The 13979-nt window shown below is 38.0% G+C and overlaps 1 protein-coding gene across 1 annotated transcript in view; it reads right to left on the bottom strand.

The window, feature by feature from the left end:
- LOC131153765 (alpha/beta hydrolase domain-containing protein VTE7-like) overlaps positions 1-13106 on the bottom strand; it is a 26070-nt gene extending 12964 nt beyond the window's left edge. Inside the window, exons 1-9 of the mRNA XM_058106222.1 lie at positions 12807-13106; positions 9248-9342; positions 9068-9165; positions 8878-8927; positions 8327-8422; positions 8142-8231; positions 447-539; positions 221-316; positions 6-23 (exon numbers count right to left, since the gene is read on the bottom strand). Coding sequence (XP_057962205.1) covers positions 6-23; positions 221-316; positions 447-539; positions 8142-8231; positions 8327-8422; positions 8878-8927; positions 9068-9165; positions 9248-9342; positions 12807-12995 — 825 coding nt within the window. The 5' untranslated portion in view covers positions 12996-13106. The remainder of the gene's footprint in view (positions 1-5; positions 24-220; positions 317-446; positions 540-8141; positions 8232-8326; positions 8423-8877; positions 8928-9067; positions 9166-9247; positions 9343-12806) is intronic.
- Positions 13107-13979: the final 873 nt, after the last annotated feature.

The raw sequence follows: 13979 nt of genomic DNA, 5'->3' as shown, positions 1-13979 counted from the left end.
TGATAAAGTGTCCTTTGTTTTACCTGTAGAATACAAGTAGCGCAAGCATGAAAATCCAATTTTGCAATTGTCATAGACCCATGGAATATTCAATCTTCATATGCACCAAAAGTACGCACAGGCATGCAATATGGGTACTCAAATGAGGAATCACCTTTTCTATATGTAGGAACAAAAAACTTCATGGAAATCGTTGATTTAAATGCCAAAACAATCATACCTTCTCTATTTGAGAGCTGACATTATAACCCCCACTAATCATAAAATCAACAGTTGCATCCTCCCACCAAGGCAATAGACAATGTAAGCGGCCAACCTAGATTAGTGCGTAAGTGTTAGATTGTACTCCTACTAGAGTCTTCATCCCCTCCAACACCCAATGAAGAATTGGAAATTAAAAGAACCTTGTGTTAGTTTTCTTTAAATTAACTAATGAAAATGCTCACATTGGTCCAATCTAAGCGTGAACTGAATGATATACCATTGAAGGCCAAACGATTTGCATAGAAGCGCACAGGGATGCTCTTTAACAAATAGGCCTGGTTCAGGGGAGCACACACGATTTAGATATGGTAGATTTGATCATCCAAAAATAGAGGCAGACAAATGTAACCAAAGATGTTTTTCCTAAATTCATCAGCAGATAAATATTGATAGAAGCTCTCTTTTTCAGAGATTAATTAAAAAAGTGTTGCTATACAAATAGAAAATTCTTAGAGGCTGCATTTGGGAGCATAAATTTCCGGCCTTGGATACGACTTTGGGTGGATTTGGACAAAAATCAATACAATATTGTATTACATGTTGAGCAAATCCGTACAAATCCAAATTCAAGGCCTCTCAAACATATGGAGAGAGTTTTTATGCTCCCTGATTTGGCATTTTATCATGGGTTATCAAATCAAAGGTATCTAAAAAATAGGACTCATAATATAATACATCATCAAAGCGTATAGATTTGGAGTATAAATAGCATTTCCCACAAATAATAATAGTTATAACAACAATAAACAAGGAAGAAAAAAAAATAAAAAAAAATGTCGCCCTAAATAACTGCCTATTCCCTGTACTGTTCAATACTTATAATTAAAATAAAAGGCTACGATGCATTTCTTTCATTTTTCCCTAGCTTTTTTTTTTTTTTGCGGGGGGGGGGGGGGGGGGGGGGGGGGGGGGGGGGGGGGTGGTGAAGATGTCCCACAACTGCCCAGGAGAAGAAGTGTAAAACATTGTTTTCAATGTCAAGATGAGATGAGATCCATAATTTCCACGAGAAGATGCCCAAAAGGTGCCCCTAAATCCACTGCCACATCAAATCACATACCAATCACAAACAGAAGATAAAATAAATAGCAGGCTATAGTGCAAGAGAATTCCTTTATTCTGGCAACATTAAAAATTGGGATGTCCAAGATTCCAAATACCAAGCCAAAAATGGATGAATTCCCTCTATTCATGCAGCATGTTCAATAGTTTCATTTCTGAGCTTATTTTAGTTCATGATTCAGAATGCTGGAATTTACAGAATTAAGTATTAAAAACCCCATGCAAAAAGAGACTGAGAGCATAAGTGATAATAAGGAAACTTTATATTGTATTGCAGAATGGGTGAATGTACCAAATTGATTCAAAGACATCTTCCTCCCCCTATCCCCTCTCCCCCATAACCCACCCACACCCCCTCCCAGAAAAAGGCAAAAGTTGGTATGGCTGGATTTTTATTTTTATTTTTATTTTTTGAAACATCTCTCATTGAAAATCTAAATGCATGAAATTACTGTAATCTTTGCACTCTTGTAGGAGAAAAATTGGCTATGTGCAATGGGACTGGCCAGGGAGATACATGGTGTTTCTACCAATCCCAGTCTTGGGTTGGGATGTACCAGAGAGTCTTAGCTTGGTGTGTCAGAATTAGGGTTTCCTAAAGGGAGTCCTGACCCCTTTGCCTTTTCTCAGGCTGCTCTAGTGTCTACCATATATCATTTGTGATGTCAGACTTCACGTGTCTTCTTTTCTTCTCTCTAATCACATCTCTCGATTTTCTCAGCCCAATAATTCCTCACTTTTTCATTGATTGAGATGTAACATGGCATTTTCTTATGGAGGATGACATCTCATAGCCTTTTACATTTCCCTCCCCCAAGTCATTATTTAGTGGGGATCTTCTCTCTCTCTTTCTCTAGATCAGGAAACCCATTCCACCTTGCTCAGTAAATAAGAAGACCTTTTACCCGCTACAATTGACTCTTGAGCTTCTTGAGAATTACCTGGTTCTCCTCTCTAGGCCCTCTCCAAAACATCCATTACTTCTGTGCAACATAGACTCTCCTATCCTCTCAAGAAACCCCTCCACATGTTGTCAACTCCACCAGGAGAGTTTGTACAGTGTTACAGCTAAGAGAAGTAGGGCATTCAACTAGAAGCTTCCAATACTCAACCCACTCAAGATAATGAGAATGGGGAAGACTTTAGGAATCATCCTAGCGTGAATAATCCCTGGACTTTGCTACCTACATGGCTTAGATGATACAAATATTTCAATCCTCCCAAGAGAAGGTGCTCGGTGTTCTTTAGGAAAACACTAAAATACTTAATCAAGTAGTGGCCACCATCAATCAAATGATTCTCGCATCCACCTCGATTTCTCAACCTGAATGGAGTATCTTGAACCCTCTTTGTCTTCGAGTTGGAACAATGATTGAGAAATCAAAAGCCTTGAAGTTCAACAGGGGGGATCTACTTCACATGCTCCACCAAACCTAACATCTGTTCCTCAACTCCTATCACGTCCCATTTCACTCCCTACATCACTAAAGAAGATCGGATAAGATCTTGGAGACGAATCAAAAGTCTTGAAGTTTAGTGGAATTACAGAAAACACATTTTTTTTTTTTTTTTTTTTGTGGGGGGGTGGGGGGAGAGAGAGAGAGAGAGAGAGAGAGAGAGAGGAAGAAGAAAGGATAAAAGGGAAGAAGATACAAGGGAGGAAAGCACATGTTCACTTAATTCAAATTCATTAAAAACCACCTATTAATCACTTTCACACATTATTTATATAAAAAATCCTATAATACAAGAAATTACACAGGTATCCCTAAAAATACATGAAATTATGAACAAATCCTAAGTTACACAAATATTATAAATGACCCCTCCCCCCCCCCCCCCCCCACCCCACCCCCACCCCAAATGCACCTATACTAATTAAACTAAACGCATGGGATCAACTACACACAGCCCTTGATCCTATGCTTCTGAATCAGTCTGGAAGTTGCAGCACTTTCAGGAAGTTCTCCACATGCGCATTGCCGGCACGGGGGGCGAGTGCGCTGCTGGCAAGGATCCTCTAGTAATGAGTGGATGTTTGTAGATCAAAGGGTGGTTAGTCCAGTGGTGGCGGTAGTGTGAAGAAGTAAGTCCAGGAAGTATGGGATTTTGAAGGGGCGGCGGCTGGAAGATGTTTGGCCAGGTGTGGCACTTCACTGGTGATCAGAGGGTGATGAAATTGCATGGCATGGGGGTTTCAGGGGTTTTATTTTCAACAGCATGGGTGGTGTTGTGAAATGTTCGCTGGAAATTAGGTTTGAATTCAAGGGGCACAATGTTCTAATTTGACTGGATGTTGCAGGTGTTTTTCTTTTTTCAAAATCTTGGTCTAGAATGGAATATTTGTGCATGAAAGTTGACATAGAGGGAAAGTGGTAAATGGAGAGAATGAAAGAAGAAGAGGTAAGAGTGGTTGCAGCACTTGAGGACAGAAACTAATTGCAGAGTGGGAAGTACAAACAGAAGCTGGCGCGATTGTGGGTTCTTGGGCCTTCTCAGTTATGGTCCTGGTGCTACCTGGTGATGTAGCTAGGGCAAGTTTGGAGCCCGTCATATAACTCAAAGTAGGATTTGAATTTTTTTCCCAAAACCTAACAGTCTGCTGGGCTCCACTATTAGCTTCGTGCTCCTTCCTCCCTATTCTCCTGGGCTCTTAGCTTGCAAGTTTAGATTTGAGGTGGAGTGCTTTTTTGTAATAGTGTCAAGAGCTCTCGCTTCCCTTCTAATGTATTTTTATCCTTCTTGTCGTATCATATCTCCTACAATCCCCTCTTTTACGAAGCACGAGGTTACCCTGCTTTCACTAAATTTTCTTTACCTCTACATCGTCTACTCTTCCGCATTGAACAAACATTGATGCATAGGAATTTCTTCAGAGCATCTGAATTACCTATGCAGGGGGGCTAAATGTAAATGTGTGAAATTGCCGTTTTGCCCTAGATTATGAAATTGACCAACTTTGAACTTTTAGGCATAAAATTATAATTAATTATTAATTATCTTATATTTTGCACTTTTGCAGGAAGTCAAAATTGGTAGGGTGCGGTAGGATTGACCATAGAGATATGGCGGGGTCTCCATCAATTCCAATCCTTAGATGTTCAAGATAATCTTGGCTTGGTCAATTCAAATCAAGGATCATCGGAGTCCTGATCCCTTAGCCTTGTCCTAGACTGCTCAAGCATTTTCCACATGTCATTTGTGACATGTGTTCCTTTTCTTTTCTCCCAAACCATGTGCCAAGACTCTGGCCTAATAATTTATCACCTTTATTTTTTGATCTCAAAAGAAATAAATTAAGAGAATAGAGAAAGTTACAATCTTGGAGAGGACAAGATTCTCATAATAGAAAAATGAAAGGGATCAAAAGAAAAACATTATAAAAAAAAAAAAAAAACCTACAACAACAAAAACAAACCAAGCCTTAAGTCTCACTAGGTGGGGTCGGCTATATGAATCCTTTTCCGCCAATTTATATGATCATAGACCATTTCTTTTGACAGATTCATGGATATTAAATCCTTACTCATTATCTCCTCCCAAGTTATTTTAGGTCTACCCCTACCCTTTCTACTGCCCCGCACAGTAACTAACTCACTCTTCCTTATTGGTGCACTATGTGGCCCTACGTTGCAAGTGTCCGTACCATCTGAGTCATCTCTCCCTTATCTTATCTTCTATAGATGCTACACCTAACTTACCTCGAATATGTTCATTCCTTAATTTATCTTTCAATGCTATACCACTCATCCATTTAAGCATTCTCATCTCGACAACTTTTACTTTTTGGATATTATGTTTCTTCGTCGCCCAACATTCTGATCCATATAGCATAGCTGGTCTTATAGCTGCCCTATAAAACTTCCCTTTCAATTTTAAGGGTATTCTACGATCACAGAGCACACTTGAAGCACTTCTCCATTTTACCCAACCTGCTTTAACTCTATGCATTACATCATCTTCAATTTCTTCTTCAGCTTGCATAATTAATAATTGATAGAGCTTTGTAACAAATCCTAATTAAGAAAACCCCTCTTTAAGCCCTTCCTTTCATAATTGATAAAGCTTTGTAATCTTGCAAATTCCTGCTAACTGTCATTCACTTTTCATTGAGCTTTTTCCGAACTTCCTTCCCTCCAGAATTAGCCATCCACATCCTATACCACCGAAAAGATTTTGCATAGCAACACCTTGCTCACTAATCTTCTCCGCATTAGTAGGTAATATCCCATCCCTACATTGATTATTCATAGCCAAATTCTCACCCAGTCCCCCTCCCTAAACATAGATACATCCTCCAAAGTCCAAACCTTCAAGCAAATAAGGAGGCACATAAGAAATATCCTCTGTTGCATCAGAGGAGGTAGACGCATAGTCCAATTTTTCGCAAATCTCTTCCAACAATAAACCACTAAAAACATGCAAAATCACCATCAAACTCACTATATTTTTCCGATATATCCCTAAATTTAGTGCAATTATGAGATTCCTAAACATACAAATTCTTAGATCATCTATTTTAAAAAATTTGCCTCCTCGCATGTTTGAAATTCATGCAATTGCTCACAAGCTAATTTTCTTACATTTCCCATCTCTCTTTACTAAATGACACTTGAACATCTCCACATCTAGAGTCATATTGCATCCATTTCCATCTAGTAATTTTATAAAAATATCCACCTCCTGATGTGAAATAGTGCTAAGAATCTTCTCATTCTTACCCCTCCCCCCCCCCCGGCCTACAAAACTTTGACCAAGATCTCCCTTCTCATTCCATCACCCCCACCAGACTATCCTGCTCACTCTTACCCCTTTAGCCTTAATTCTTGCCATAAGAACCTCCTTGGGGCTCTTGAACACATGAACCCCTACCAAAAGAATCCCCCTGACCCTTATTAGAGCATGATCGGACCTATGGGCTACAACAGTTACCTCGGGAACTGCCAATAATGTTTAGGCAATGGGTCTATTCATTAGAGTAGCAATTTAGAAAAGAGACAGAGGCCTCCTTTTTTTCCAAAACTCTAGAATGGCCCATTAATAGTACGGAGTATGTGCCTTTTCTAGAACCTAGCCCAACTTAGATAATAAAGGGACTCCTTTATGAAAGAGCTGGCCTAACTCCAAAACAATCAGCAAGCTCCCTAAACGCAATATTCTTTGCCTCATCCTCCCCAAGAGGAACCCTAGTCACCTCCACTGCCTTCGTGACCCCAGTCGAAACCCTAGGCGCCTTAATTGTAGGAATTATTGTCTCTGGACGAGAAATAGTGGCTTCTAGCACTGAATGCCCACGATCCTTCAAATTCAATTGACCATCACACCACAAATAAATCTGTCTTTGCCCTACAACCACACCTTGGCTCGATGGCAAATTGCTATGTTTACATCCTTACCTTGAGCATTCTTCACTAACGCCACCACCTAACTCCACGACCAATGATCTAGCTAAGTGCCTTTATTTTTGACACTAACCTCATGACAAAGATCTGTAGCCAATTGATAAAAATCATTTCCAAAGCTTTGCTTCATCACCTTTAGAGCCACAAAGGATGAAAACAAAATAACTTTTCCTTTTCCACCCAATTCCAACTCTAGAAAATTCCCCACCTTTATTAGACGAGTCAATAACCCATACCATACATTACGCAATCAAACTCTGTGAAAACCCCTTACCAACCAACCAAAAATTGACACTCATTGATTGAGACGCAATGTGCCATTCTCTTATTGGAGGACAACATGTCACACCCTTTTACCTTTTCCCCCTAAATAATCCTCACCATTCTTTAGTAGGGATCTTGCACTGACGCAATCTGGTTCTGGCTCTCTCTCCGATTCCTCATTTTGGATTCCCACTAGTTCATGGAATCACCTACCACTGTCCAAGCTTGAGCTTCTTGAGAATCACCTAGTTCTCCTCTTTGGGCCCTCTCCAAAACATTCATTATTTATATGTAACATAGAGTTTTCTCCCATCTCAAGAACCCCCTCCATAGGAAGCAAATGTCTTTCCATATATTGTCATAGCCAGACCTGCTTGCACACCATAGACTAATTATACAATTTTTTAGGATGAGAACTAATTTTAAAAACAATCAAATGTTTTCTTTACATTTCTTGGTAGGAAGAATAGAATCAATAGAAGGAAAGCTGTTTCACATAATGGCTAAGATACACATTAAGGAAGGAGCTTAGGTAGTTCAATCATTAGATGAAGAACATCGCATCCTTCCACCTTTCCTACCTTTTTACCAAAACAGAGGGTTATGTCAAAGAGAGTGACCCTTGGCACATTGTTAAGGCTGCATATATTTGGCCCTCACCAAACCCCACTTTGGAGGGAGCCTCATGCACCAAGCCACCCTTTTTCTTTAGGTCAATGGAACAAAAAATTCAAGAGCAGTTTATGTCTCATTCATATTATTCTTTCCGAAATCCTTTCAAATCACTTCCTCCTCCCATGGGCAAAAACCTAATGTAACAATCATGTCCTTCCTTTTGCTTGGGACCTTGGAGACTATAGGTGTCTAAAGCCTATAAATTGAATATCTTAATCAACCTAAATAATAGATGTCAGTATGTCAAACTTACAATTTATGCAGCCATTGTGCAGATACTTGAACCATACATCATTAGTTTACTTTATAACATAGCCCAAATGCAAAAATAACATACATACAATGATCCGTTAATTATGTTCTAAAACCCAAAGATTTTAGCACCAGCAGCCCTGTGGACTCCAGTTTTTCAAAATATTTTTAATATCAAACCCACCATTTTTATCTAACATGCATGTGTAACAGAACACTCACCCCAGCATAAGCTGCTATTCTAGGTAACTTTGCCAGGTTTCCTGTGCCTTCTGTATATACACTTGCATCAATCAAAACCAGCTTATCAACCTAAAGGAATGAACAGAAATTAAATGCCATAAACATAAAATGAAGTAATGAAAACAACTCCTGTGTGATTGCTTCAATTAATGAGAAATACTCACAGCATCAGGATGGTTGGCAGCAAAGTCAATTGCAACTGCAGCACCAAGGCTTGGCCCAACCAACATCATTGGCTTTTTGATATAGAACTTCCAAAACTGGTGAAGATACAAGACAAAATATACAGTCTTAGAATAATACTAGAAATTTAGAATAAAATGCATTCATTAATAGCAGGGATAGCTTTGTCTGCTCGTAATCATCCATGAAACCATACAATTTGATTGATGGTGCTCCAGATTCCAGTAGTTGCAAATATAGCTAAGCAAAATTGGAATTGATGGCCGCCAAAAGGTATCCAATCAAATAATTAAAATTAGAAAATAAAGCATTACGTCGCCATCTTGTGTTATGTTTCTAGTTTCTGTTATAAGGGAAGCTTCTAGCATTCATCAGAAATCGGGTTAAAGGTTTTCTTCCCATCCACAAGTCAAGGAAGATATCCTTAAAATAATGCAAAGACAATTAGATCAGCTACATGGATCCTTTTTTCTCACAGAGTCCATGTAAAGGTCATCATACAACATCCTTAAAATAATAAGAAGCAAAATACCTGATAGAGGTGATCTCGCTTGGATGTCACGTCACATGATGGAAGCCTTTCTAACACATTCAAAATAGAAAAAGAAAGAAAAGAAAGATTAAAACAGAGAGAGAAAGAGCAATGAACTTTTTCATCTTTCAATACCAAAAAAGAAAAGGTAAAAAAACAATTGAGAAAAAAGTTGTCTTATAAGACAAACCTAAATCAGAGAAACCCCAACCAAGAATGTCAACAGCCCATGTCTCCAAACCAGCCTCCTCAAGCAATGGATACATATATCTCCATTCTAAACAGGAGCTGAAGAATAAGATGTAATAAACTGCAGACACTGCATGCAGCAGATATTTATCAAGTAACACATTAAACAAACGGTACCAACCTGTCAAAACCATGGAGGAGAACCACTGGACTCATTACACTTTGTACAAATGGTTTCACACAGCTACTCATGATACATCTCTCAGAAAAGGTAACCTACATTGCATACATGCAGGAACATGGTAGCAAGCAAATCATGCAACACTGAAAATTTTTAAAAAGGGAATGAAATATGATCAAATGCTGAACTATTAGCTCTGTGATTGACAAAGTATTAGTGTATACCATACATGGATGAGTTAAAAAAAAAATTGTCAAGTTCAACCCGGAAAGGAGTAATTGCACCAAAAACAACTATCCTTCTTCAAAATTTTAAGACATGTATCCATATATAAGTTATTAAGTTTCCAACTTCAATGAATGACTAGAGTAGTGTCTAATTGTGGAGATATTTTTAAAGAAAAAATTGTTGGGTTGGTCCCACCTATGTGGTGGGATCCAAATTAATCAAATGATGAAATAAATATAACTACAAATGAAAAGGGAAAAGGTATTAGAAAGTGGAACCTTGCATGGGGCATAATAGTCGGTTGACATAGGCACAATATCCATGCCAAGCTTGTTTCCAAGACTAATTAGTTAGTCTTGAATTTGTTTATGCATTAGTGGGGGCTTGTCTTTCCGACGCATGCATGATTGACCTTCGTAGCTTGGTGGTGGTTTCTTCCTCAAAAGACTTCTTATGGGATAATGTGCATGGCTTCTCTTACAAGCATGCAAGATCATATATAGTGGGGTCTCATTGCCATGGGCAAATTTGTGCCATGTGGAGTGTAAGTTCAAGCTAAAAGAGAGTGAATTTGGAAAGGGGTTCATTTTAAGCTCTTCCTCCTACTGACTTCTTTTCTTGGGTTAGGAAAGGATTGTGTGCATGCACAACTATGGGGAGTGGAGCAATAAACTCTCTTTTTGTATTTTTCTCTACACCGTGATAGTAATTGAACTCTTTCCGAATTGCCAATGGATGCACACAATGCACAACCCTACAATCTTCTTGTGTTGTGGTTGTTCAACTTTCTTTTATTTTTGTGCAATTTTTATCTTGTTTCTTTGCCAACTTTAGTGTTGGTGATCCTTGTGGCCCAACAAAATAATATCAGAGCTGCAGTATTCATTGGTAAGGAGTGTGACAAAATTGTCTGAAAGAAAAAAAGGAGAAGGTTGCAAGCGATAGATTTTTCAAGGTGGAGAAATTTGATGGCAAAAAAACCTTTGAACTATGGAAGTTGAAGGTCCATGACATGTTGGTACAACTTGGGCAACACAAAGCCTCGCTCGATTAAGAGAAAAAGCCATAATGAATGGAAGGAAAGGTATACGAGAGAAACTTCTACAATCTCTATTTGATAATATCTTGTTCAATATAAAAGCTAAGAAGACAACTACAAATTTGTTGGAAAGATTGGAAATCTTGTATCTAGCTAAACCTCTCTTTAATCAAATTCTCCTAAAAAAGAAGCTTTATTCCTCGAAGATGAGTGAAGGAGGAAAACTTTTGAATCACTTAAATGGTTTCCATGACATGCTAGTCAACTAGAGTGCATTGGCATGATGTTGCAAGATGAAGAAAAGGTAGTGACTTTGCTTTGTACATTGCCGGATAGGTATGATGGTCTTGTCATGAACTTCAGTTATTCAATGAAAACCAAATCATATTGGATGATGTTAATTGCCTTATTGGGCAGAACTACGGAGGAATGCAACTGCAAAGAGTTTTGGACTCGGACGAAATGAAGCTTTTGCTACCAGAGCATGTTCTAGTGAACATGGGGCATTGTCAAGAAGTAATTCAAAAACCTAGAATGTAGATTTTTTTGTCAGCATTATGGAAAGAAAGGGCATGAAGGAATGTTAGCATAGAAAGAATCAAGATAACAAACATGGAAGAGAAGCAAACCAAGTAGAAGAGTTTGTTATCATTAGTAGTGATAGTGAAGTGTACATTGCCGATAAGGGTTCTAAACCCACAAAAAATGGATTCTTGATAGTGGTGCAACTCATAAATACATGATCTATCTATATATGTGAGGATAGTTCTATGGCAATAGGAAACAACTCAAGATCCAATGTGATGGCAGTTGGTTGTATCTAGATAAAAATGTATGATGTTTGTAAGAACTCTTGAAAATGTTATGCATGTCTGGATAAAAATTTATGATGATGTTGTGGTAATGAAGGGATTTGGAGTTAGAAACTTGTACAAGTTAATTGGCACACATTAACAAAAAAAAATGGGTAGTTCAAGTGCAAGGAAAGGAAGTTCTTAGTGGTGGGAGCAGCAAACCAAAAGTCTACACCAGGGAAAGGGTGATAGTATTTCCAATGGAGAAACATAGGCCACGAGCAATTCTTTAGGTTTCAAGCCGAGGTAAATTTGGTGATATTTGTAGCCAGCAAGTGGTGATTTTTATCAAGGTGGAGGATATGAGCTTGGTGATGGCACCACATATGTGTGAGGAGAACATTTGTTAGATTGGTCCAGCTTGCATGGGGCATAAATGTTTGGTTGAATTTCCATGCCAAGCTTGTTGTCAAGATTAATGGCATAGGCTGCTTTTCTTAAGCCTGCAAAAGCATATTTTTTCAAAGCCATGTCTTGGATTTGGAGATAATTACATAGATATTGTAGCATTGTTGTTGATTGCATGCTTGATGCATGTTGGGTCTATATATGGAGTGGGTCTCATTACCATGTATAGAGTTGTGTCTTGTGGAGTGTAAGTTCAAGCTAAAAGAAAGTAAGTTTGAAAAAGGGTTCACCTTGGGTTCTTCCTTCCATACATATTTTTTTTCTTGAGTAAGGAAAGGGTTGTGGTTTTTCACAATTATGGAGAGTGGAGTGACTCTTTCACCTTGATAATCATTGAACTCTTCTCAAATTGCCACGTAAGCGTAGTGTATAACAACATAAACTTCTTGTGTTGTGGACCATGTTGTTCAACTTGAAATTTTATCATGTCTCTTTGCCAATTCAACGTGGAAGTTCACTTTCTCTAGGGACCTATTACGTCTCTGCACAGCATTACCTAAAATGGTCGAGGACCCTAAAACAATAAAAATTTCTAGGTAATGTTTGGGTACGTTAGCTCCCTTTTCCCCTTGTCTAGGGCAAATTATAAGAAAAAACAACAAATTTAACTCCTGCAGGCGAACGGATTAGGAGTAAAACATGAGCCGCAGTTATTTTGACATTGGATTAGAGTGGGCATACAGTTTCTAATAGTTTAATCTGAAATATTCGAGGTGAAATATTGTTGTCATACTAGATTTACCACCGTTTGGTTGCCTAAAAAATAGATTGAGAATTGAGAATAAAATAGCGCTGCCCGCGTTTTACGTTGCTCTGATTTATTAAAGAACGTAAACTCACAATGACTAAGTCACATAATACCAGCATTAAGCTTAGTTCAACGGATGCCTTTTACTTCATAGGACAACCAAAAACGAAATTTCCGAGATTTATCATTCAAATTATCGTTCAAACATTTTGTCAGCAAACAAAGGCAAATGGGGCGTCAGAAACTACAGACGAGATAATTTGAAGAAACGCGACAATTTACCTGAACGGGCAGCCTCTCAATTCGTTTAGCTAGCTTCCGAGCGAATGGGTCTTTGATTCTCTCCACTTCCTTGGGAAGAAAAGGCGGAAATTCAGTAGCGAAGACTCTGAAAGGGCTTCGATTTCTGCATTTCGCTGTTGTTGACCCCAGTCCCGCCAGCGAAGAGCCGCCGGTGAGAATTAGCGCCATTTCCACTGACGGTGGTTGCCCAGAAGTAATGCTCTCGTTCAATAATTCCCCAATCCCAGCTTCCCCATAAAAATGCTGAAATAAAAGACGAGTTTAAAATTATTTATGTTCGAAGGTCAATATTATATCACTTAATATCACATAAATGATGTGATGTTTGTACGAAGTTATTTTGTTATTTTGTTATTTTGTTAAAATAATAAGATGTTTAATTGTCATGTTCTTCACATAAATTTCTTTTATGCTGAAAAATAAAGAATTCATAAATAAACATACCTGAATCAACCAAGATGTAAACTAGTCTTTGAAGAAAACTTGTAGGAATCGTTTCTCTCACCTAATCTTCTTTTTATCTCTATTCTTCACCTGATCAAATGGATAAACTGATGAGGCAAGAGGACGATATCCAACCCTATATATATAACTATTATCTCACTCTCCATAAAAGTAGGCATTAATAGAAAAAACTCTTCCACTTCCTCATTAACTCTCACGGCATTTTAAAAGTCAAAAGTCTCCTTAATCCATTGATCCAAAATGTCCGTTGGCCTTCCATTTTATGTGGATCATAATTTTATATTCTCCCACTTGGCCCATATGAAAGACATTTATTTGGATTAACAAGATAATCATAATATGGACATAACATTAGCTTATTCATATTTTAGTGAGATTACAATAATATTATAATTAAATAACTTACCAACATGAGTCATGGCGGTAAATATCAATAAAGCGACATCTTCCCTTCCATGAACTACAATGTCAGCAAATTACTTAATTATAACTCATAATAGGAAGTAATCATAATGTCCCTATAATGTCTTTGTCAAAGACCATTCCTATTAATAATAATTCATCTCCATAATTATGTAATTGATGGTAAACAGGAATAATGTTCAGAAACACCACTAGTGATATCATTTTACATGCTATAGAACAAAACATAAAGATTCCTTATCATACATCAGGGATTACAACAAA

The sequence above is a fragment of the Malania oleifera genome, chromosome 4 (genome assembly GCF_029873635.1).
Source record: "Malania oleifera isolate guangnan ecotype guangnan chromosome 4, ASM2987363v1, whole genome shotgun sequence".
Lineage (NCBI taxonomy): Eukaryota > Viridiplantae > Streptophyta > Magnoliopsida > Santalales > Ximeniaceae > Malania > Malania oleifera.
The sequence above is the reverse complement of the archived record's forward strand: the minus strand, read 5'-3'. Positions and strand labels throughout refer to the sequence as shown.